A 26,879-nucleotide genomic window follows, 5' to 3' on the forward strand; every position below is an offset into this window, starting at 1 on the left:
GAATTCAAGTGAGACTGCATCCATTGGAACCGGCGTTGTGTCAGCGAACACATGAACACCCGAGAACTGCGAACTATCCAGATTGGTTTGAATTTTTCGGCCGAAGAGCAGCGTTTTATAATCAATTCTGAAAAGCTGATACTTCCAGTACAAGATGGGAAGTATTTGTGGGACCAGGGAGAGTAATTACGACACGTGAGATGTGCAGAAGTTATGGAGTAAGGTGGCGAGAGAAATGGACGAGCCAGGAGAATTTTATATAGTTTGTTGTATACCACTTTATTCTTATATCTGAAGATTCTTTACAACACAGTTCAAAGTAATTTTCATTTAAAATCTATAGCGATATTTATATTTTGCCGTCCAATCACTTCATACCTTTATTTTTTTTGTAAAATATGTTCTAAAAATAAATCATTGCCTCCAGTGTCCAGCTCCATGGCTAAATATTTATCGTGCTGGCCTTTGGCCACAGGGGGTCCCGCGTTTGATTCCTGGCAGCGTTGGGATTTTTAACCGTAATTCGTTAATTCCGCTGGCACAGGGGCTGGGGTTTTTGTGTTGTCTTCATTTCATCCTCAACACATTGCACATTTCACATGTCGTGCGAACACTGGACGAGAAGCCCAACAGATCCACCATAAGCTGTCTTACGTAGCCTAGGTGTCACTGAAGAAGTGTACTAGGGAAGTGAGGAATAAAGTTAAGTTTCCTATTGCTTTCCTTTCCAAGCCAGGTGACTCAGTGTGCCAAGCCCACTGAAAGCCATACACCAATAGACCGTGTGAGCTACACTTTCACACCATTAATGAGGGACTGCTGCATAAGGAACAGCTTCCATATTGTCAAAGCCAGGGAAGAGACCATGAGAGAACAGTGCTTGATCTAGCCAACAGCACTTCTCACCAGAGACTGATCTGGGCAATTAGATTAACCTTTTAAGTGCTGAGTTACCAGTTGACTGGTACCTCAGTGCCGAGATTTTTCATTCATATGTAAAAAAATTTGCAGAAGCCTCAATTTTTAACTTATCAGTGCGGTGATTAGCTTAAAATGTTTATAAATGTCTGCTGTTTATAAACCTAAACTCAAATGGAAAATCCTACACTTATGTGCCCATGCGTGCATTATCTTTATACAAATTAACGAGCCAAAATAATATTTCCTAAAATCTGTAGGCAACTAATACATGTAACTTCTTAGAAGTTGATATTTTAAAATATTTACAAACCTGGAATGTGGTGATAGTTAAATGTTTTGTACTGGGTGTTTGTGATGCCCATTTGTTCAACTATCTGCACCAACTCCACTGGCACAAAAGTTTCTAAAAAGTCAATGATTTCCGGGTTGTCATCAAACATTACTTGGTCCTCAGAGCCTGTCACAGTTACCTGAAACTCTGGTAAAGAAAAGTAATCCATCACGAAGTTAGTGTTAAAATAGCTTTTGTACTCTCTACGTTTTTCTTTCGTTCAGAAGGAGGCTCTGTTTCTCTCTCGCATACAATATTTTCGGCACTATCACTCACTTTGAAAATCGCTTTATTCCTTAAAATGATCATCTCCATCATCACTTCCTGCTGCGGTTAATAACTGAACGATTCTGTGATCCGAAATAACATCGCTGCACGAGCAACTAAACTGTTGTTCCGCCATGTTGGTTTACATCACAGATGAAAACCACAGACGTCTACAAAAAACTCTGCAAGTTACTTCCCGAAGCTATAATCTCTGATTAGTTCTACATAATGACCAACAGACGGCAGAACATATCATATTCACACTTGAATGTGACCAGGAAACAAAAAAAAAAAAATTCTCGCGTTCCGCCTATGGACGGGTTAAGCACTGGTGGACCAGCCACGTCAGCCCATCTATAGGCGGGCGTAGCACTCATCGGGTTAATGAATATGCAGAAAAGTGAAGACTATCACAAGATATAGCAGCAGATATTTCAAACAATGAAAACACCCCAGTATAAAACAATGGGGGAAAAGCAAGATGTTGGAGTTTGTTGGTAAGAGCACGTTATGCCAGACTTCTTTCTTATGAAAATGCATTGCCTCCACATGTAATTAAATAGTAGCAGAAATGTGAATTTTCAAGTGATCATTCATAGCGGCAGTGTCTGCTGCAGATAAAGCAAAGTTATGTTCAACAAGAAAACTCTAGAAATTCAGACCGTGTAACACTTTTCACTTTTTGAGTCTTGTATTGCCTTTCAATGCATGAACATCATGCATTTATAGATTTCACATGGTGTGGACGGGCAGTGTTTTCCAGTTTACTTAACCCTCTTAGTGCCAGGCCCGGTTGCTCACAGTATGCCAAGAGTGCCAGACAGATTTAGAGAATTTTGCAGGTTCTCACTCTCGGGACTATATAGTTCACAAATATAACCGACTTGAAATTTTTATTAAATATCAACAAGGAGATGTAATTACATACATACATCATCATTATAGACTTATGCCTTTCAGCGTTCAGTCTGCAAGCCTCTGAGAACTGGCTAAACGTCGCCAAAATCCTTGATTTGCAACTAGTGTTGTAGCTTCATGTAGTTCTATACCTCTTATCTTTAAATCGTTAGAAACCGAGTCTAACCATCGTCGTCTTGGTCTCCCTCTACTTCTCTTCCCCTCCATAACAGAGTCCATTATTCTCCTAGGTAACCTATCCTCCATTCGCCTTACATGACCCCACCACCGAAGCCGGTTTATGCGTACAGCTTCATCCATCGAGTTCATTCCTAAATTAGCCTTTATCTCCTCATTCTGAGTACCCTCCTGCCATTGTTCCCACCAGTCTGTACCAACAATCGTTCTTGCTACTTTCATGTCTTACTTCTAACTTATGAATAAGATATCCTGTGTCCATCCACCCAGCTTTCGCTCCCGTAAAGCAAAGTTGGTCTGAAAACAGACCGATGTAAAGATAGTTTCTTCTGGGAGCTGACTTCCCTCTTACAGAATACTGCTGATTGCAACTGCGAGGTCACTGCATTAGCTTTACTACACCTTGATTCAATCTCACTATATTACCATCCTGGGAGAACACACAACCTAAATACTAGAAATTATCGACCTGTTCTAGCTTTGTATCACCAATCTGACATTCAATTTTGTTGAATTTCTTGCCTACCGACATCAATTTCCTTCGAGAGGCTAATTTTCATACCATACTCATTGCACCTATTTTCAAGTTCCAAGATATTAGATTGCAGGCTTTCGGCACAGTCTGCCATTAAGACCAAGTCGTCAGCATAGGCCAAACTGCTTACTACATTTCCACCTAACTGAATCCCTCCCTGCCATTTTATACCTTTCAGCAGATCCATGTAAACTACGAACAGCAAAGGTGAAAGATTACAGACTTGTCTAACTCCTGTAAGTACCCTGAACCAAGAACTCATTCAGCCATCAATTCTCACTGAAGCCCAATTGTCAACATAAATGCCTTTGATTTTAATAATCTACCTTTAGTTCCATAGTCCCCCAGTATGGCGAACATCTCCCTCGGTACCCTGTCATATGCTTTCTCTAGATCTATGAAACATACACACAACTTCCTATTCCTCTCGTAGCATTTTTCAATTACCTGGCGCATACTGAAAATCTGATCCTGACAGCCTCTGTGGTCTGAAACCACACTGGTTTTCATCCAACTTCCTCTCAACAACTGATCGCACCCTCCCAACATGCCAGTTAATACTTTGCCTGGTATACTAATCAATGAGATACATCGATAGTTGTTGCAATCCTTCCTGTTCCCTTGCTTATAGATAGGTGCAATTATTGCTTTTGTCCAATCTGAAGGTACCTTACCAACACTCCACGCTAATTTTATTACTTTATGAAGCAATTTCATCCCTGCCTTCCCACTATACTTAACCATTTCAGGTCTAATTTCATCTATTCCTGCTGCCTTATGACAATGGAGTTCATTTACTATCCTTTCAACTTCCTCAAGCGTAATTTCACCAACATCATTTTCCTCCTCCCCATGAGCTTGGCTGTTTGTAACACCACCAGGATGATTTCCTTTTACATTGAGAAGATGTTCAAAATATTCCCTCCACCTCTCCAGTGATTCCCTGGGATCTATTATGAGTTCACCTGAATTACTCAAAACACTTCATTTCCTTTTTCCCTCCCTTCCTAAGATTCTTTATTACTGTCCAGAAAGGTTTCCCTGCTGCTTGACCTAGCCGTTCCAGGTTATTACCAAAATCTTCCCATGACTTCTTTTTGGATTCAACAACTATTTGTTTCGCTCTGTGTCTTTCATCTACGTACAAATCCCTGTCTGCCTCGGCCCTTGTTTGGAGCCATTTCTGATAAGCCTTCTTTTTACCTTTACAGGCTGCTCTCTTCATCATTCCACCAAGATGTTCGCCTTTTCCCATCTTTACACACAGTTGTTCCTAGGCATTCCCTTGCTGTTTCTACTACAGCATCCCTGTATGCTACCCATGCACTTTCTATATCCTGAACCTGCTTACTGTCTACTGTTCGAAATTTCTCACTAATCATATCCATGTACTTCTGTCTAATTTCCTCGTCCTGGAGATTTTCCACTCTTATTCGTTTGCAGACATTTTACTTTCTCTACCCTAGGCCTAGAGATACTTAGTTCACTGCAGATCAGATAGTGGTCCATCATCGAGAAATCCGCAAAAAACTCGTACATTCGTAACAGATTTCCTGAATTCAAAGTCCGTTAACATATAGTCTATTATGGATCTGGTGCCCCTAGCCTCCCATGTGTAGCGGCGAATAGCCTTATGCTTGAAGAATGTATTCGTAACAGCTAAACCCATACTAGCCCAGAAGTCCAACAAACGCTTCCCATTCCCATTAGCTTGGATATCTTCCCCACATTTACCAATCACCCTTTCGTATCCTTCAGTTCTATTCCCAACTCTCGCATTGAAATCGCCCATTAGCACTATTCTATCCCTGCTGTTCACCCTGACCATAATGTCACTCAATGCTTCATAAAACTTTTCAACTTCATCCTCATCTGCACCCTCACATGGTGAATACACAGACAATTCTTGTCCTAATTCCTCACAGTGACAAATCTACCCATATCATTCGCTCATTTACGTGCCTAACAGAAACTATGTTGCGTGCAATGGTATTCCTGATAAAGAGCCCTACCCCGGACTCTGCCCTTCCCTTCCTAATACCCGTCAAGTACACTCTATAATCTATCTCTTCCTCATCTCCCCTTACCCGAATATCACTTACTCCTAGCACATCCAGATGCATCCTCTTTGCTGACTCAGCCAGTTCTACCTTCTTTCTTCCATAAGCCCCATTAATATTGATAGCTCCCCATCGAATTCCATTTCGTTCGCCAAGTTGTTTCCAAGGAGTCCCTCGCCTGTCAAATGAAAGTGGGACTCCATTACTGCCATAGGTCCAAGGCTTGCTTAAAGTGTTCTGAGTTCGGTTAATTCATGAAGCAGGATGCTGCCCTACTTGCACATAGTCCAAGTGAGGATCTCTCCTCTAACGGGTTATAGACCACCGGTGAACTGTATAGTCCTAGTTGCCTGAGCACAAGGAGGGTCACGACTCAGAATATGTCCGAGATGCCCACTCCCATTACATAGCAACTGGTATCCCGACTCAGGACCACTTACTAGGCCACTCAGCCGTTGCCCATGGTTCACGAACTAAATTACAGCACAAAAATGCTCTTTGGTATTTTGAAAAATATTTTCCTAACAATTTTAAAACACCAAAAATTAAAAATCAGAAACAAAACAGAAAAAATAGAAAATTTAACTCAACGGTAAATATTGATGACTTCTTTGAAATGTCCTATTTTGGATAAATAAACTTTTAAAGTTTTACATTTTTATCTCCAGTAGTTTAAGAGTTATGTACAATGGTATCGTAATATACAACTGGCATGTTCAACAATGGGATTAAACCTGGCACATGGGTTGTAGTCAGGGTGACCAGATGGTGATTCATCATTGTTCACAAGATGAAAGAATCTCAAGATTAACTGGAATCTTGTTTCTTGAGAACATATTTCCAAACCATGGAATATAACAGGAGTTTTTGACCTAATAAGAAATTATGCTCGGCCTTGTAGCTATACCTTTTTCCAACAAAACAGCAATGAAAGCCTTCATTTCAGTTAATGTAACCAGGTGCCACTGCTGTGCTCTGCCATGTGGTGACAAGACATGTTCTCATATCTGCTTGTCTGTAGTTATGAGATTCAATAACCGAGCCGTGAAAAATCAAATACGCTATAGGATTGCGTCTGACAAAGGGGCGTCACAGGCCAGGAGTATCATAATCAGGATACGCGGATATACGAAACGATATACCGTTGTCTGGCTCTCTACGGGTTAAAATCTGGAAAATATGACCCAAAAATAAAACATATGAAGAAATTTATTTACTTTTAACAGTTACAGGTGAAATAATTCATACATTGGTCAGGTTCTCTGAACATGAGACAACTGTATGGCAACAAGAGTTTGAAACCCGTTACATATGAAACTTTGACACAGAAGATGTATCACTATTTGCAGCAATAGCCAGGCAGCGTTAAAAGCACTATGTGCAGTTAAAACATCAAAAATGGTACGGTAATGCCAAAGGATGTTAGATCAGCTGTGTGAACTTAGCTCAGTTACCCTATTATGAGTCCCTGGGCACACAGGTATCAGTGGAAATGAAGAACCTGACAAACTAGCGAAACAAGGCTCAAAAGGTCCTTTCATAGGACCAGAGCCCTTCCTGGGAGTGTCACTCCGAAGCGTGAAACTGGTAATATCCCAGTGGACAAACCAGTCTCACTTAGACATTTGGAAGAGGTTAACTATAGCAAGGCAGGCACGTGAACTTATCAAAGGGCCTAGCGAGTTATAAAAAGGTCCTGATAAATTTGAATAGGACCAGAATGCGAATGGTAGTTGGACTGTTGACAGGCCACAATACCTTACAGAGACACCTACACATCATGAAAATCAGTCAGGATCCGATGTGTAGAAGATGCGGTAGGGAGGAGGAGACCTCCGCGCATGTGTTATGTCAGTGCGAGGCTCTTGCAAGCACTAGACATTGATACCTTGGCTCACATTTCGTGAGCCTGGAAGATATCAGGAATGCCAACATCCGGACTCTGGTATCCTTTATAGGAGCACTAGGTCTGGACTAGGCAAACCCGTTCAAGGGACACAAAGGGTCTTCACAGATCTACGTGTGGAGCCCTGCGAAGGCAGGGTTCACCCGTTCTTTATCTACATATGAAACACAAACTAGACTGCTGCAGAGCATAATGTCTTTCCTGGAGTACACAAGGAGATTATAATTATACAGAACTTCACACTTTTCCACCTCTTCAACTAATCCACATCTGATCTTTTCTATCGACAAACAGCATTTCAAAATGTCAAGAATAAACATATACTGTATATTTTATACAAGAGGCTTTATGTTGCAGACACAGATAGGTCTTATGAAGATAATGGGATAGGAAAGGCCTAGCAGTAGGAAGTGGCTATGGCCTTAGGGTACAGCCCGAGCATTTGCCTGGTGTGACAATGGGAAACCACGGAAAACCATCTTCAGGGCTGCCGACAGTGGGGTTTGAACCCACAATCTCCCGGATGCAAGCTCACAGCTGTGCGCCTGTAAGCGCATGGCCAACTCTCCCAGTTGACCAGAATATAACTTGTAACAACACTGCAACAAGTCTTCAAGAAATCTTGTCTATTACATCTTCAACAATTCTACAACACATGTAACAGTAGGCTTTACATTCTACAATGCAACCATGTAACAAACCATTTCACGACCCTGCAAGTACAATCGCATGTAACCATTCGAAAACCAATTTTAAACTGGTCCCGTTTCCATCGACCCAGGTGCAGCTACCCACACTAACGTGAAGCGTCATGGAACAGTTGGTCGTGCAATCTGTTTCAAACTCGTGTTGCAAAACAGTCAACCAGCGTGCCTTCATTATCATTGGAATTAAATGGGACTAAGACATTCAATTTCAGGTGGTCAAACTTTAAGGATTTTAGGTTGTCAGCATGTATAGCCTTTTAAGTGGAGATTTCTTTCTCTATCACAACTTAACAGGGGCATACTTGAAATATGAAATATACATGTTTGAAAAAGTAGTTCATGCTATACAAGCAATAGTACATTTATCCAAGCTACCCATTACCTCTGCAATTAATTTTGCAAAACAGAAAATTAGTTCAATCCTAACATAATATCTACGCAACCAATTTCAGCTGCAAACCCCCCCAAGCATATGACATGTTAACAAGCTGAAAACAGGTCAGGTAATACATACGATGAAGTTACATGAATTATAGGGACCATGCTACAACCTAAGGTATACATTAAGAAGTTTTGCAGTACATGGCTACCACTACAAGCTTTGTAAGAATGAACATTATGATCCTGACAACCTTATTTGTAAATTATGCAAATGAACCTGAGATAGATATTTTGCACTAACATGTACATAAAGAACAGAATCTGACCAAATTCTGCGGTGATTGAATTACTTTAGTTTGCTCCTGTATAATTTTGAATGAATATATCTGGCTATTGACTGCAATGAATACATCTTTAGCTCAGCCCGTGGGCCAAGACTTTCACAGCACGTAACAACTGCCATTTGATTCATTGCTCGCGGCCTCCTCGGAAAGGATGTTCTCCAGCAGTGCTGCCAACCTCTACTTAGGAACTATGCTTCAATAACTGGTCGTGGTGATTGTTACACCACTGTTGCACGGTTAGGATACGATCTGGACAAGATTCTTGCCGTGCGGACTGTTAGGATAGGATCTGGACAAGACCACTGGTCAGGACAGTTAGAAGCTGCGAAGTGGCCCTAGGCATGTTACATTTACTTGCACTTTTATTGAACTGCGATTGGTAACGGATTATGATTAACTTTCTTCACGGGAAGATCACGTGCCACTTTACATTGGCCAATAGGAATATGAGTAGCGGCAAAACTATAGAAAGAGGTACTCGCAGTTTAGTAACACGAGCGGCCGCTAGGTGGCACATGCCAGTTCACTGTCGCACTAGTAGCGCTGAGAGGGAGCGCCGAGAACGACAATGCTGCCAACTGTTGGTTTGATATGGCTATAATTTTTTTCTTGCCATGCGGACAGTATGTGCTGCGGCGATAGAAAACAGCCTCTCGAAGGGAGTGTGGCAGTGGTTGCTAACAAATTCTCGGCCTCATCCTAGGTGTCAGCGACATCCTCATCGTTACGTGAAACAATCGCCGTTATAAGCGATAGAGTATGGCGTCTAAAACAGTATTTTTGGTTATAAAAGTGAATGTATCTAGGGGCGGGCGGGTTGGTCCCTGGCAAGCGTATTGAACACATCTCTCTTCCTTAATCATTATAAGGTCAACTTGGAAACATTTCAAGTAACATTCTATGCAGTAATCCTGAATACTCTTTTCTATATTTTTACCCAAGTAGCTACTTCAGAAATGAAAATGGCATATAATAATCTTAATTAGGTTAATAACTAAATGTACTTCTTGGGGCGGGATGGTGGGTTCCTGGACATTGCAATGAACATCTCTCCGAGACGCTCTCCCAAGTAAGATTTCAGTAATTTCCACTTGTAACATTAGAAATATGTTGGCCCACAGGCTGAACTAATACCACGAATACTTATAAGGGAATTTCATGACACAGCTTTGTTGACAGACAGTGTGGTGACGCTTCTGAGAATAGTTTGCACAGAGAAAGCATAGAAAAATGATGAATAGATACCTAAAGCAGAACAGAGATCCACCCTTCGGTTGCCTGAGACCCATCAACCCACACCTGAAAGTATTAAGAGACTAAATCTGAGAAATGAGACTATTTTGTGTGTTGAAATATGCCAGATGTAATGACAATTTTCTTATGAGTAGAGCTCCCACGTTCTGTGAAATTAAGAAAGCCACACAATCTGAATCTGTCATAGCATGCACTGGACAAGCTTGCTTCATCCTAGATCCATGTTGGCAGCTTTGCAGCCTTAACCTGGGGACTTCTGTCTGCACCCCCCCCCTTCACCCTGCTTGCCCCTAGATCAATTTTCTTTACAAACAGAAAAAACAAATTCCCATAAAATTCTACTGTATCATTCCACAATTTGCCGAAGTTGTCTGTCAACCTTGTTTATTACAGAGTTAGTAAATACCACACTAGAGGTAGGCCTAGCATTGGCGCCACCGTCTACGAATCACTGTAGCGAGCAGAGCATGTTGAAATCGCAGCTATTTCACAAAAAACTCACTCTGCCGTATTCATCAATGTAAATTGGGAACTTTTTAAACTGTGTGGACGTAGATATGATTCAAATTTCTTACATGTAAACATTCTCAAATACTACAGTATACTTGCGATGCTTCTCTCCAGTAAAAACGAGAACCCTAAAAGCAAAAATACAGGAGAAATGCATGACAGAAACTGGCGCTGAGGTGCAGTTGAACACAATTTGCTGTTCATATTAAGTCTTCTAACAACATACGTTTAGAAGGAGGGCACGTATATTTTGCCATCTTTTGTGTAAATGGCCAGGAATTTGCTATAATTCTGCCCAATGACCGAAAATGTCCTCTCGTACGAAGCGAATGAGAAAGTTTTTAGGCCTAAAAGCGTTGGCAAGATTTTGGGGTAAACTGGACAAAATATTGTCATCGCCAATTTAGACGGTGGCTTTCTGAGCCCAAGTTGGCAGGTTCGAGCCAAACTCAGTACGGTTATACTTTAACCCCTCAGCGCCGACCTCTATACGTGGTATAGACCCATACATGGTTTCGCATTTACGGCTATAGCGCGAAGAGTTTTGGTGTTGTGGATATGCAAATTGTTTTGTTTCCAAGAAATTTTCGGGTTTATCAGTGTTCTAAATAAGAATTGAAAATCGTTAAAGTGTAGTTGCTTTTGCAAGGATAAGTATTTGTCAATTATGACTAAGCACCAATCCCTGATTTTTTAATAGTCCGTTTGCTTCTTTCTTTCCCACAGAATAAAATAAAGAAATGATCTGAGAAGTTTGTCTTTTCGTGTGATATTCTTTGCTCTAAATTTGTATTAAGAGTGCGGTTTATTTATTATATTTGTCTATTTCTCAGCTTGTAGTCTTTCGTAACTCTCCAAGAGTGCTCTGTGTAGGCATCAGTTAGTGCTGCTTTCTGTCATACGACACGAGAAGCAGTTGTGCATTGTATATATCTCTCGTTTGAAAGACTATGTATCGACCTTTTAATCTGAAAAATGTATCGAGTTGGTTTGATTCGTCATGTTATTCCCCTCATTCAGTTTCGTCCTGCCGCTTTCGATCCCGCTGCAGCTTCAGCTTGTGTGACACACTGCGCTCAATGGCTAGCTCCTGCTGAGAGTAACGTGCTTGAAATATTGTATAATTCAAATGAAAGTTTAGACAGAAGTAGTAGTGGCAGTATTAGCACTAGTGATAATGAAATAGATGATGTGGGTGTGGCCGATGCAGTGGTAAATGATGAATGACTATGAGTAGGAACCAGTACTTGGAAATTTCGTGTAGGAGACTAGATACACATACAGGTCAAAGGTCAGCAGTGAATTATGATTCCTAGATTCTCCAATAATATTTAGACAAGTCACAGGGACAAACATTGAGCAGTTATCTTATCAGTTTCAGCTGATGGAAGGTTTGTTTACGTAGTACAAAATACGCTTCTCGGGCGGGAAACTAAATATTCAAGGCCGGTGCGCATCAGATAACAGTTCCAAGGTTGCAGGAAATACGTTTTATCAGGAAATTAGCACCCAAGAGTGAGAAATCCAAACCTCAGACGTATCACATGTTCAAAACACAGTGAAAAGAAGACATCGGTGTACTGCTGCCAGGAGTGTGCCTTGGATCTCTGTCTCGAAGAGTGCTTCGAACTCATCATACGGAACTAAATTACTAAGGAAATGTTAAACAATTATGTAATTATCTTCATGTATATAGTTCTACCATAAGGAATTCCAAATTTCGTGAATATCGGGCTACTCTTATACTAGTAGTAACGCTTTAACTGAATCAATGTATTTCAGTCGCGCGTAGTTGAAATCTCATCCAGCCGCGGGGTAGGAAGCTCTTTAACCCTAAAATCATGAAGTCCCTTCAGGGTCACGAATCAAACTTTCGTCTGTCAGAATACGAAAAAGAAAAGAACTTTAATAAGCATAAACCCAACATTTTACACAAAATACAGAATATTAAACTTAAAACTACTACACGTAGTGATAACAATACACTCTGGTCAGTTTTTCTTCAATAGGCACATTCAATGCACCGTTTTGCCTGGTGATCAAGACGAACGTGCTTCGGCATGTCTTACAAAGGAATCGGGTTATTCTTTTCTTTGATGGACAAAACGCACAAACTTTTCTTCCTTCAGCAGTATCTGATTGAGGCTCTTCAGGAATGTCATCTTCTCCAAGATTTTCGGCAATGGTGCTCTTCAGGCTGCGCCTCAAAGTTGGTGTCTTAAGTCTTTCTTGCAGCTTTGGAGCCATTAGCATTTTGGATATATCCTTTGAAAACTCTCGCCTTGAAAGTGCTTTTGGCCTTTTTGAACCATCTTATGCACATAAATAATGTATCCATTGACATGTAACGTATTAATCATACTATAAAAGATACACATTGGCCATCTCGTTTTTCTTGAAGAGGACATCAATGTACACATTTCACCAAAAGTGTCCACGGCACCTTTAGCCCAATTGTAGTCTTCTGCCATATCTTTTTCCGACTGGCTGCTATTGTTCCTACTTCATGGCATGTAGAAAGGAGAATTACATTCTTGTATGGTTTTCCTTTATAGGTTACCATTGTTTTTATACCATCATAACAAAACAGAGGACCCAAGCTTTCTTCCCTTGAATGTTTTCATCTCTGGTGGTACTATGGGCTCGTCTTTTCACATTGTTCCAATGATTGTCAAGTTATGGTCGCAATGCAGAGAATCAGCCAGACGAACTGAGGTGAACCAATTGTCAGTCATAATATTTCTCTTTGCTGCATGTATTGGCCGGGTAATTTCATTCACGAAATACATTACTACTAATGTCTCCTGAAGAGAGTGGTTCTCTGTCTAATTCAGGAAACACTGCCGTTATCAATTCATTATCGTGCGCTAGATTTTTCCATTTCATTATCCTATTAAGCTTACGTATTACGTACAAAAACATTACTGTAATAAAGCTGATATTCACACTATTTACGGCTATGTACAAATCACGAATACTTTCACAAATCAAACTTTCGTCTCTCAGATGACGGTCATATCACAGTAGCTAAACAACTAGACCTTTATGCTTGAAACCAAGGTCAGCACTGATTGTTGATAGCTGGAGAATAGATGAAAGGGGAAGGCACAGTTCATTAGCATCTGGAAATTACCGCGGAAACTACAGCGGTGCGTAGTCTGGGAGACGAAAGTTTACGATTCTAGGGTTAAACGGCTGCGACGCTGAGGGGTTAAGATGCTCAAATATGTCAACCTCTTGTAGATAAATATACCGGCACATGAAAAAACTCCCGTAGGAAAAAATTCCGACACCTCAGCGTCTCTGAAAACCGCGTAAGTAGTTAGTGGGACGTAAATCCATCATCAATATTTCCTAAATGTGATTACAAGTGGAAATATGACGCTTGCTTGTGGTTTTAGCCTATTATGGAGTTTTTATTTAGCTTTTCGTGAAATGTATGATTTGCTTTAAGATTTTAACTTGTAAAAGATTTCTGTTAATGGAAAGGGAAAGTGGTAAATTATACGATTGAAGAGAACTGAAAAAATACAATAATTTTTACAATTTGCTTTATATCGCACTGACACAGATGGGTCTTATGGCGACGATGGGATAGGAAAGGACTAGGAGTGGGAAGGAAGCGCACATGGGTTTAAATAAGGTACATCCCAGCATTTGCCGGGTGTGAAAATGGGAAACCACGGAAAACCATCTTCAGTGCTGCCGACAGTGGGGTTTTAACCCACTATATCTCGAAAGCAAACTTACAGCTGCGTGGCTCTAACCGCCTTGCCAACTCTGTCAATTTGCGTATTATGCTTGTATATAGTCCTATATGCCATTTAAGGGAATAATATTCACGAAAGTAAAGGACTGATGTTCACACGGTGTTGCACATTTAGGCTCTAAATTTTAAAGTCTGGTAAGGTATGAATGGGGACTGCTAAACGTACGATGCAAAGGGAAAGCAACAAACTATATAAAGAACAAATATTCGTGAGCTTTTAATACTATAAATACACACCGAAACCGAGCACAGTTCCTGGCTATCATGCACAACTTTTCGTATTTTATTTTTTGTACCGATTTGCTTGACGCTGCACCGACACATACGCCTTACGGCGATTATGGGAGACGAAAGGGCTAAGAGAGGGAAGGAAACGACTGGCCGTAATTAAGGTGTATAAATTGGCAACAGTCTTCAGTGTTGCTAACAGTGGGGTTCAAGCTGACAGCTACGCAAGCTAAAGCCTGCAGCCACTCGCTCGGTATCATGCACATGATTTTTTGGCATATTTGCTTTCAAAGGCATGGCTATTCAGTGAAAGGAAAATGTCATACCTTATATTTCCTAAAACTAATTTCAGTCTTCAAGGAAAGATCCGAAAAAACTCATTCAGGCCGACGGGAATCTGTCGCAGAGTTAGCCAAGTAGGCCAAAGTAATATTTTATACACACGGAAATGAATTTCAAGGAATCATACCTGTGAAATGATACGCCACTGCCCTTTATGAACCTCTCTATGCAGCCATAAGTTGCACAGGAGACTGGCATTTTCCTTCACGGAAGTATGTACTTCCATTTATTGGGAAGCTCCATTAGTGACAGTGCCAAACAATCCACCTTTTGCCAAACAGCGCGCTCGTTCAACTTGGCACGCGATTGCAGCGCCAATGGTACCTCTAGTGTATAATATACTAACTATGGTTTATTACTTGCGATGATGTCAAAGCCACACCATATATCTTGAACCAACAGTTTGCAAATGGACAGTGGAAACTTTTCCTCATGGCATTCAAAAGTTCAGCACAGGGTGATGCTCGCTTGTTAGTTTAGGAGAGTGGCAACAATCCATACACATTCCCAACTAAAGGGGTTAGATTTTGTCAACTTCTTTGCTACTGACAAAATATCATTGGTCTAACACGTCAGGTTTTTTTTTTTTTTGCAGAAAGCCTCTCAAAAGGAGTGAGCGAGCCTTTGGCCCACCTTTAGACTTTCTTTTACTACCAGCCATTAGCAAGGTGATGACTATTATGTCCAACTCTTGAGTTAAGGGATCGAAGGTATGCTTCATAAAATTAGTAACTGAAGTGAGTGTTCAGCTGAGAGTTGTAGGTAATTATGCGAGATTTGTCTACTGTTGGTTATAGAAGCAAGTTCGCTCTGGGAGTGCAATGGTGGGATTCTAATATTAGCAATTAACACACCTTTTCCCTACAAGCATTTGAAGGTCACATTCATTTAGGTCCCCAAGTAATATTACATGTAGGCTCACCCACATCCTAGGGTGCTACTCGTTCAATTTTACCACAATCTGATCAGTCCAACATTAAATTTATCACAAATATGTGAATCGTGGTTGCACCAAGTTACCTAATTACAGAATGAGTTGATAAAGGTAATTCAGATCTGGTCTGAGGTCCACAGTGATATGTACTTCACAAGTGGCCAGTTTTGCAAAGCAGAGATCACACACGTGAAGAACAGAAGACAACGATTGCAGACTAAAACATTTCAGATTAAGGTAGATTGCCTTCAACAATATAAAGAATGATCTCTGAATAGTATTAAAAATTTTCAACCATATATGTTGCAGACCCAAAACTAGACCAAAATTAAATTACTCCACTACTGTTAGAATTTCTTTAAATTACCTTAAATGGGAAGAATTTGATGTCATGCTGCACAGTAGGGTCGTTCCACTCCCGACCGATGAGACGTTTGGCATCAAATATAGTGTTCTCCGGATTAGCAGTAAGTTGATTTTTGGCAGCATCCCCAATCAATCTCTCACCATCAGGGGTAAACGCTACGTAGGATGGAGTAATTCGATTGCCCTGATCATTCGCTATGATTTCGACTCTGCCATTCTTGTACACGCCAACACTGTAACCAGATATTCACAATTAATTACTACGAAACCTCTCGAATTAAAGAATCGCTCATACACAGAGCACCATATGCCAACACTTACCATGAATAAGTTGTACCTAAATCGATCCCGATTACGGTTCCAACATCCTTAGCCTTTTCTTCTTTAGCCAAGCAAGTAATTGCAAGGAGGCCGACCACCTCCAAAATATACCACCTCATTTTGATAAAGAGCTATCGGCGACTCTTATCCAAAATGTTACTAGTATCTTCCGTAGTAATCTGAAAATACAATGCTCTTTCAAAAATCCAGTATAGCCACACTATAGCCCAAACCTTTCACACGACAAGTGAAAATCATACAACTGACAGAATTACTTACAAAAATCAAAGCTTAACTCACGTCTCACCTCAACAATTCGCTACACCAACTACGCGTACAGATTTCAACTTGACTGAAGCTCGTCCGGCGATCGCCAAATATTAACCCCGAAATTACGTCGTGGCCGTATGTCATTGGTAGACGTCATTATCCTATTAAACTTTCATTGGTCAGTTTCAACCGACTTGGCTTTCTCGCATTGGCCCACGTTTAGTGTTCCAGAAACTTCCGGAAGGGGCAACTGCCTTTTCGATCACAGACCAACAAACCTGCACAGACCTTATCTCTCTTTGCTAAGAATATTAAATATATTGTATTTATTCCTTGAATAGAAGGTACGGAAGAAATGACGTACTATTTTCATGAAACGCGCACAACTGTGCAATTTTAATCGCAATGTCACAATATAATAATAAATTTTATTGCGCACAATGTGCATAGAGGTTCACAATTAGATAAGACAGCGTGGCGTCTAATGCGCTCTGCATAAGTGTTAGTCCTTAATAAATTAACTAATCGAGCAGGACCTCGAGGAACACTTCTGGATATGATATCTTTCACATACTTGGTCACATAGCCTACACACACAGTTTATCTTGAAATGGAATCTCGTATGTGTCTCATATGCTAGCCCGTTTCCATCCATTCGTCATGGCCTCCGTTGAGTAGAAGTCTTCCCAAATGTCCCTCTTTTTTTCTCTAAGTTTATGCAACAGGTTATCGTATGCTGCGCCTCCTGGTAAAACAAGATTGTATCTCAGGTCCTCAATCAGGAAAGTTTCTCTCGCGAGTTCATATACAAGTCGAGACCTTGAAGTCTTTGAAACACTGAGGACTCGCTTCAGATATCTGGGCCCTGTTTCATAAAACTAACTAATAATATTAGCTAATAATATTAGAACTCATAAAAAAAATTATTAGTTAACCAAATTCTGTTTCATAAAGATTTACACATGACTAATAAAATATCCTCACTTATAATATTAGTTCATTAGTCAACTGATACAAATGGAGGTTAGAATCGGTCTGTTTATGTTCTTGGTTTCGGTTTGTTCCTAGCAGTAGGCTAATGCTTCACTACAACCGACTATTAATCCACATGTTCAAAAGGCTCACTTGACATTTTCGTTGTTGTGACTTCAATACATATCACAATGGATAAAAGAAGTGAAAATAATGTGAGCAGAAAATTTCTTTGCGGAAAGTGATTGAGTTAAAACATCAACTATTCGCAGCCTTTTGCACACTATAACTCTCCTTGTTCCTTTTACTTTTTTATTTTATGTGCTCTTAAAAATCTCTGTTGCGATGGACTAGCAAAATCTTTGTTTACTATCCCTGTTGGTGGGGGCGGTAGAATAACAGCCACGGTATCCCCTGCCTGTCGTCAGAGGCGACTAACAGGGGTCCCAGGGATCTCAACTTGGGAGCGTGTGTTGGCGAACATGGGTCACTGAGATGAGTCCTGCCATTGCTTTAACTTACTTCTGCCAGGCTCATTTTCATCTACCCTTCTGACCTCCCTTGTTCAACTCTTGTTCTTTTCCGACCCTGACAGTATTAGGTTGCGAGGCCGAGAGAGTCTTTCATTTTCACGCCCTTCGTGGCCCTACTGTTTCTTTACGCGATACCTTAATTTTTCAAAATGTCGGATCCTTTCCATTTTTCTACCTGATTAGTGTTATTATAGATGATGATTGCCTAGTTGCAGCCTACTTCCTCTTAAAACAATAATCATCACCAACATCATCTTAGTTTACTGGTGATATAAGCCATAATCCATTCTTGTACCTTTGCAACTTTCATGTTATGTAAATGTAAATATAGTCAGAAATAATTCTCTGTAATCCTCATATTGATGATGTACATATTTTATATACTGTATGTGTTTATATGTTCAACCGTTTACTAATTATCTTATATACACAAACTATATTTTGATGTGTAAGTGCCCGCCAGTATGTAATGTCCTGTACAATTCCTATGTTTGAGCCTGCAGGCTCGTTGGAATTAATTGAAATAAATGAATGAATGAATGAATGAATGAATGAATGAATGAATGATTGAATGAAAAGATACTTGGAGTGTCCGAGCAGAACTGCACTAGAGAAACACAATGATACTGTGTATCACTACCAAACGGTGGAGTGCAATGCGAAGCTCCTATGTTATGCTTCATTCCTTGCAGTGGAACGTTCTATTACCAATCCTATCAAGCAAATACTCAGTAGTTCTGTAATCTAACCTAAATCTCCCATTGCACCGGTATTCATATGTTTGTTACATGTCAATACTGGCTGTTTTTGACGTAACATTTATTGAACGGTGAATACCTACACTCGTTCCTTATCACTATTTGAACCAGAGACGACCACTTCAATGTACTTCATGCTTTTATGCCAAAATATTAAAATATCTCGGCGTCTCCGAAAACCGTAAAAGAGTAGTTAGTGGGACGTAAAACAAAAATACCGTAAAGCCCCTAGCAAAAAAATTATTTATGTCAACACACTGAAAACGCATAAATAACACCAAAAACTTCACACAAAAATACACGTGCTCTTATAAGAGAATCAGTACTGTTCAGGTCTATCCGCTAGAGTGAGCTCCAGTAGCTGTCCCTCGATATCTCGCTCAGTTTCGCGTATTATCTCTACTGTATTTGGTATTGGCTAACACGAAAATATCACGTACATATTATATAAACGGCGGTAAATTAACATGATAAATATAACATTATAGGGAAAATAACTTGTACAAGTATGAAAACGCTTCGCAACAAGAATCGCATATATTCTAAAAGAAAAGAGACCAACAAGCTTATTGTTATTTAGAAATTTCAATTCGTCAAATAACGCTTTTCCTTAGATTTCACTTCGCTGGATAGATGAAAAAACACCGGGCGAGTTGGCCGTGCGCGTAGAGGCGCGCGGCTGTGAGCTTGCATCCGGGAGATAGTCGGTTCGAATCCCACTATCGGCAGCCCTGAAAATGGTTTTCCGTGGTTTCCCATTTTCACACCAGGCAAATGCTGGGGCTGTACCTTAATTAAGGCCACGGCCGCTACCTTCCAACTCCTAGGCCTTTCCTGTCCCATCGTCGCCATAAGACCTATCTGTGTCGGTGCGACGTAAAGCCCCTAGCAAAAAAAGATGAAAAAACATGATAAAACTGTTAAAATGATACTTCTAACATCAGTTTGAATGTTTCAAAATAAATTAAGGTACGAAATTCCTCGATTTATTTGCTCTCGTTAGAAGTGTAAACCAAAATTTGTAGCCTTAGTTTTGAAGTGGTGGGCAATTTCTTAAATTCAGCACCCAACGAATAGGAAGTACACCCGAAATAATAATGTTATTGACTTTACGTCGCACTAACTACATTTGTTACGGTTTTCGGAGACGTCGAAGTGCCGATACTTAGTCCTGCAATAGTTCTTTTACATGTCAATAAATCTACCGACTCGAGTCTGACGTATTTGAGCACCTCCAAATACGACGGGACTGAGCCAGGATCGAATCTGCCAACCAGGGGTCAGAAGGCCTACGTCTTAACCGTCTGAGTCACTCAGCCCATGTACACCCGAAATGATTAGTTTAACCCAATGAACGGCCCTGGTAATGTTAACATAATATTGACATATGGCATAACAGCACTTCACACAATGATAATAACCTTAATAATGAATCGTTCAGACACTAAAGATATAATAGGTTTTTGCTATTGGCTTTACGTCGCACCAACACAGATAGGTCTTACGACGACGATGGGACGGGAAAGGGCTAGGGCTGGGAAAGAAACGGTCGTTGCCTTAATTAAGATACAGCCCCAGCATTTGCCTGGTGTGAAAATGGGAAACCATGGAAAACCATCTTCAAGGCTGCCGACAGTGGGGTTCGAACCTGCTATCTCCCGAATACTGGATACTGGCCGCAATTAAACGACTGCATTTATCGAGCTCCGTTAATAATAATAGGTTTTTTTACCCATTAAAGAACATGAGTGCAAAAACTCTATTGACTAAACATTGACATTTAACCACATGCACGAGCTTCAGTTCGGCGCAGTCTGCTTGATAACAGATAACCACAACATGAATCGGAAGGTATTTGCAGTGTAAAACCCTACGTTACAAACCCAGCTAATCCCTCTAGGTCACTGTTTCTTCTGTGTAACAGTATACAGATTGCTCCAACTGTCACACTTATACATTTTGTTATACTCCAAGATCCAGCCAAACATTTTTCCAGGCAAAGCACAGATTATTGTAAAATAAACTTGCATCTAAATCACTCGACACTTTGAAACACATAAACACTGACGAAATAACACAATATCAATTATATTTTATCTAAATTATTTTTCGAGGAACACCAATAGTTTGGAAGTAGAGAAATGACTTTTCTAACCTCAGACCTATTCTCAAAATGATGTATGCACGCTACAGTTTCGTCATGGACTTCAAAATAATCACGTTGTATGTTCCTAATCCATTTCTATCTTAATGTTCTATTCCGTAGGAAACTTAAGAATAGTTGTATGGGAGGCATTGCCATAGTTAGACTAAAACCTGTTCCACCTAATGCACTCATGTTCTTTAATGGGTATAAACACGATCAAAACAAGTATATTCTCACATTACTGCATATAATTACAGATCGTATGTGTCCACTGACTCGCATAAATACACTCGCACACTTATATTCTACAAATAAACTAACATTTATCGGCACCTTTTATAAAATTACCCAGACTACATACGATAAAAACAAACTAAAACAAACCCAGATTTCCAACAACTCCGGCTACTCGATTCGCCATCTTTGAACGATCGAGAGTAGCATTAAGGTTTGAGGACTGGAGTCGGTCTTCTTAGTACGTGTCTCATCTCGAAGTTTGCTGACGCAAGACCGACTGCGCGACTCCAATCCTGATACCGTAATATAAAAATCATGACGGTCGAAGTAGCCGGATTTCTGATATTGGCTAAACCAACACCTCCTGGATATGAAGACTCACCTCTGGGAATATACTGTGACGTCAACATCGGGAGGCAAGCTTGAACCTTTGCAGTAATAAGACAATAATAAGTTTAGCCGCGTAACGCTGAAATTAGAAGAGTTTTAATTCGTTTAACGATGCCAGTTGCTAAAACCTTCGTATGTGATGATACAGATATGTAGCGTACTCAACTGTTAGGAGAATTGCGACAGTGATCACGAAGTGCATGCATTAAGTTTCCGAAAGACGAGAGTATGCGGCAGAGATATTTACGTGCAATGCCAAGACATGACTACAGTTTTACTAGATACCCAATGGTGAGTAACAATTATTATTATATTCTCACACCATCGTAATGAGCATAGGCCTATGACGTATTTAACTACACGCAACAGTTAGTAATATGTAGTTATATTTACTGTTCAAAGATACGGGGTTATGTTAGCTCGCAATCATGGGATATATTATTTCAACGGTATTATTATTATACACATTAAAGCACAACACATACAAGAGCTACGGTTGTAGGTAAATTCACTCTGTAAATGCACGAATTTCGCTCACAGTGATACATTATTTTACAGGTATGCCACAGATATTACAAAGTCGGTGATATTTTATGTGAAGTAACTGGTACTGATCCTCAGGAGAAACGTTTACCGGTAACAACTCCTCTCCCAAGACCATGATAGAGAATGAAGTGCCTTATCACTTTCCCAACTACCCATCATATTTATCGTCCTATTCTGGCAGGTGAAGAGAATATCCAGGCAAAAAAGTAGAACAGAGAGAGAAGCAATAAACAGAGCCATTGAGGATAGTACAGTATTAGCAACCATACCTCATACACAGACAGAATTTCAATCCACAATCTTACACAACTGAAAAGTACAATAAACCTGTTGTTAACTGATGGTTGTTGTACTGTGATGAAGGGAACGTAAGTAATTTTTCTGTACGTGGATACATCAAGGCAACCATACTGCATACCATATTGGAACAGGACATGGTCTTTGTTCTAAAGCTGTTTTATTAATGTATAAAATATTTCTAATGTATATGAAGACAAAATTACTAATACAAATGCTGTATATTCTTTAGATCAAAAAGTATTAAGAGACTGCCCCCTGCATCCTCATCAACATGCATACCAACCAGGGAAGTCGCTTGAGACGGCACTACACCAGCTTGTTTCCAGGCTGGAGAGCGCCTTGGATCAGCAACAGCTTGCTATGGTGGTATTCCTAGACACAGAAGGGGCCTTTAACTACACATCATTGGGCGCCATAGAACTTAATCTAGAGAGAAGAGGCGTGAGTAGGATGCTCATAAAATTGATTATGGCCACACTGCAGGGCCGTCAAGTTCAACGCAGTAATGTTTAGAGATAATATAGACAAGGGTGTCCACAGGGAGAAATATTATCACCAACATTATGGTGTCTGGTAGTGGATGAACTACTTACCAGGTTAAATGGTGGAGGAATTTATGACCAAGACTATGCAGGTGACATTAGCCTTTTGGCGGTGGGAAATTTCCCCAGTACGGTTTCAGAGCTCGTACAGAGCTCCTTACGCAGGGTGGAAAGATGGTGACATGATACGGAATTGTCGGTCAATCCCGACAAGACGGAGCTCGTGGTGTTTACCGCGAGGAGGAGGCTAAACGGACTGTCAGAGCCATTCCTATTTGAGAAAAAATTAGTTAAGACAACCTGCATAGGACCAGAACCCTTCTTGGGAGTGTTACTCCGAAGTGTGAAACTGGTAATATCCCAGTGGATAAACCAGTCACCCTTAGAGATTTGGAAGAGGCTAACCACGGCAAAGCAGGCACGTGAACATATCGAAGGGCCTGGCCAAAGTTAGAAAAAGATTCTAATAAATTTGAATAGGGCCAGAATACGAATGGTAGTTGGACTGTTGACAGGCCACAATACCTTACAAAGACACCTACACATCATGAAAATCAGTCAGGATCCGTTGTATAGAAGATGCGTTATTTAGGAAGAGACCTCCGCGCATGGGTCGTGTCATTGCGAGGCTCTTGCAAGCTCTAGACATCGATATCTTGGCTCACATTTTGTGAGCCTGGAAGACATCGGAAATGCCAACATCCGGACACTGGTATCCTTTATAGGAGTACTAGGGCTGGACAAGGCAATCTCGTCTAAGGGACACAAAGGTTCTTCACAGACCTACGTGTGGAGCCCTGCGAAGGCAGGGCTCACCCATTCCTTGTCTATCTATCTATCTATCTATCTATCTATCTATCTATCTATCTATCTATCTATCTATCTATCTATCTATCTATCTATCTATCTATCTATCTATCTATCTATCTATCTATCTATCTATCTATCTATCAACTTTCATGAAATGACACCGACTACATACGATAACAAGAAACCAAAACAAACCCACATTTCCAACATATCCGTCTACTCAGTTCGCCACCTTTGAACGATCGAGATATGCATTAAGGTCTGATGATTGGAGTTGGAGTCGGTCTTGGCTGACGTCCAGGTCCTATCGATCAACGCACCCGTGCTGTAGAAGTCTGGCCATATTTCTAGGCGTAGCTATTTGAAGGAGCATGAATGGCTATTGAGAAATGACTGCACTAAATATAGGACTATGTAACAATAACACGATCAGAAAAAGCATAGAAAGCGCGGTTATTAAATTCGGATTGAAGGGAAGTGAAGAAGGGAATCAAAAGCCTCAGATCGACGTTCTTTGTTTACACATAGTTTATGGTGACACCTATGTATGGCTAGCCTAATGATAGCATGTCTTTAAATTTGGTTTGTTCCGGTCCAACGCCTGTAATCATTGCGTCCGTCCCAAATAAATGGTTGCCTATCTTCCCTGCTTTCCGTTTTCTTTCTAATATTAGTTATTGTACAGTCCGGTGGAAGGTAGTTGTAGTTTGATACTTAATTCTTCTAGGAAGAACATTTCACTTTTCAGGCCGTAGATCATTCTGTTTGGGGCCATTCGAACCACTGTATATTTGAGTAATAGGCAGAACCATGGCCTGAGAGTATAAGAATCCTGTATTCTTGTTTTCTTCCGTCAAGGACTGGATGGAAGCATACATAGGCTTACGCAGTACTGTGACCAGATTGGCTCTTCATGGATTTCACCACAGCTTATGTACGCGACAAGGTTACCAAGACGCAACACCCGAATGTGTATGCAAATTGTGCCGGAGGGTTTGTGAACATTACCATTTAGTTTGTACACTAGGCGAACAAAATCATTAATGGAATACAGTAACGAACACTAGTGTAATTCGTATTATGTTACATAGCTATATGCACGTTTCTGCACGATTCATATTAGTAATTATATAGATTTGAAAAATATCGTTCCCATGCCTCAAACAACACTAGGAATGGGCTATTTCTTGCCTCTTCCGCCTGATTTTTGGCTTGGTCCTCAGGGTAGTTTACTTTCGTCTCTTTTCGCTTCGCTGAATGTAACAGCAATGCTTCTCTTGTGTGGTATTATTTTGTTATATATAGGCTAGTAGTCCAAGAGCGCCTTTCCTTAGCTGATAGCATTCTGTATGGAACCATGGCTTGTGGCTGTTCTTATCGTTTGTTCTATTTGAGCACACTTATAATCTCTGCAACTAATTCAAAGACAGGCTTTGTTTCTTGCAGATTATCCTGTTTCAATTTCCTATATTTTGGAATTGGCTTTCCTGCAATTCTGTCCGTTCTCTGTCGTTTTGCAGTTGGACTGTTGTGTACACTGGTATCAATCAATCAATCAATCAATCAATCAATCAATCAATCAATCAATCAATCAATCAATCAATCAATCAATCAATCAATCAATCAATCAATCAATCAATCAATCAATCAATCAATCGCTTTCCTAATCTTTTCTTAAACGATCTCAATGAAATTAGAAATTTATTTCACATCTCCCTTGGTAAGTTATTCCAATCCCTAACTCCTATAAATGAATATTTGCCCCAATTTGTCCTCTTGAATTCCAACTTTATCTTCATATTGTGATCTTACCTACTTTTAAAGACGCCACTCAAACTTATTCGTCTTCTGATGTCCTTCCAAGCCATCTCTCCGCTGACAGCTGGGAACATACCACTTGGTCGAGCAGCTCGTCTTCTTTCTCCAAATTCTTCCCAGCCCAAATTTTGAAGCATTTTTTTAACGCTAATCTTTTGTCCGAAATCACCCAGAACAATTCGAGCTGCGTTTCTTTGGTTTTTTTTCCAGTTCTTGAATCAGGTAATCCCGGTGAGTGCCCCATATACTCGAACCATACTCTAGTTGGGGTCTTACCAGAGACTTATATGCCCTCTTCTTTACATTCTTACTACAACCTCTAAACACCCTCATAACTATGTGCAGAGATCTGTACCCTTTATTTACAATCCCATTTATGTGATTACCACAATGAAGAGCTTTTCTTATATTTTTTGCTATTGGCTTTACGTCGAACCGACACAGGTATGTCTTATGGCGACGATGGGAGAGGAAAGGGCTAGGACTGTGAAGGAAGCGGACGTGACCTTAATTAAGATACAGGTCCGGCACTTGCCTGGTGTGAAAATGGGAAACCACGGAAAACCATCTTTAGGACTGCCAACAGTGGGGTTTGAACCTACTATCTCCCGAATACCGGATACTGGCCGCACTTAAGCGGCTGCAGCTATCGAACTCGGTTTTCCTTATATTAACACCTAGATACTTGCAATGATTCCAAAAGTTACTTTCATCCCATCAACGCAATAATTAAAACTCAGAGGGCTTTTCCTATTTGTGAAACTCACAACCTGACTTTTAACCCCGTTTATCATCATACTATTGGCTGTTGTCCATCTCACAACATTATTGATGTCACGTTGCAGGTTGCTAACGATCTTGTAACTTAAACATAACGGTCCAATAATACTGCCTTGAGGAATTCCCCTCTTAATTATTACAGGGTCAGATAAAGCGTTCGCCTACTCTAATTCTCTGAACCGAGCTCGATAGCTGCAGTCGCTTAAGTGCGATCAGTATCCAGTAATCGGAAGATAGTGGGTTCGAGCCCCACTGTCGGCAGCCCTGAAGATGGTTTTCCGTGGTTTGCCATTTTCACACCAGGCAAATGCCGGGGCTGTACCTTAATTAAGGCCGCTTCCTTCCCACTCCTAACCCTTTCCTGTACCATTGTCGCCATAAGACCTATCTGTGTCGGTGTGACGTAAAACAAAAAAAAAACTAGGTCTCTGAGATCTATTTCCTAGAAGTATAGCAACCCATTCAGTCACTCTTTTGTCTTGTCCAATTGCACTCTTTTTTTGCCA

The 26,879-nt window shown here is 40.4% G+C and overlaps 1 protein-coding gene across 2 annotated transcripts in view; it reads right to left on the reverse strand.

Moving 5' to 3' along the window:
• Hsc70-3 (heat shock protein 70 cognate 3) overlaps nucleotides 1-16,732 on the reverse strand; it is a 58,568-nt gene extending 41,836 nt beyond the window's left edge. The window contains exons 1-3 of one of the 2 annotated variants that reach the window (XM_067138200.2): nucleotides 16,579-16,732; nucleotides 16,272-16,450; nucleotides 15,952-16,183 (exon numbers count right to left, since the gene is read on the reverse strand). In XM_067138200.2, coding sequence (XP_066994301.1) covers nucleotides 15,952-16,183; nucleotides 16,272-16,390 — 351 coding nt within the window. In that variant the 5' untranslated portion in view covers nucleotides 16,391-16,450; nucleotides 16,579-16,732. Of the gene's footprint in view, nucleotides 1-15,951; nucleotides 16,184-16,271; nucleotides 16,451-16,550 lie in introns of both variants that reach the window. The other variant, XM_067138199.2, reaches the window with a different exon arrangement.
• Nucleotides 16,733-26,879: the final 10,147 nt, after the last annotated feature.

Source organism: Anabrus simplex, chromosome 1, assembly GCF_040414725.1.
Source record: "Anabrus simplex isolate iqAnaSimp1 chromosome 1, ASM4041472v1, whole genome shotgun sequence".
Taxonomy (NCBI): Eukaryota; Metazoa; Arthropoda; class Insecta; order Orthoptera; family Tettigoniidae; genus Anabrus; species Anabrus simplex.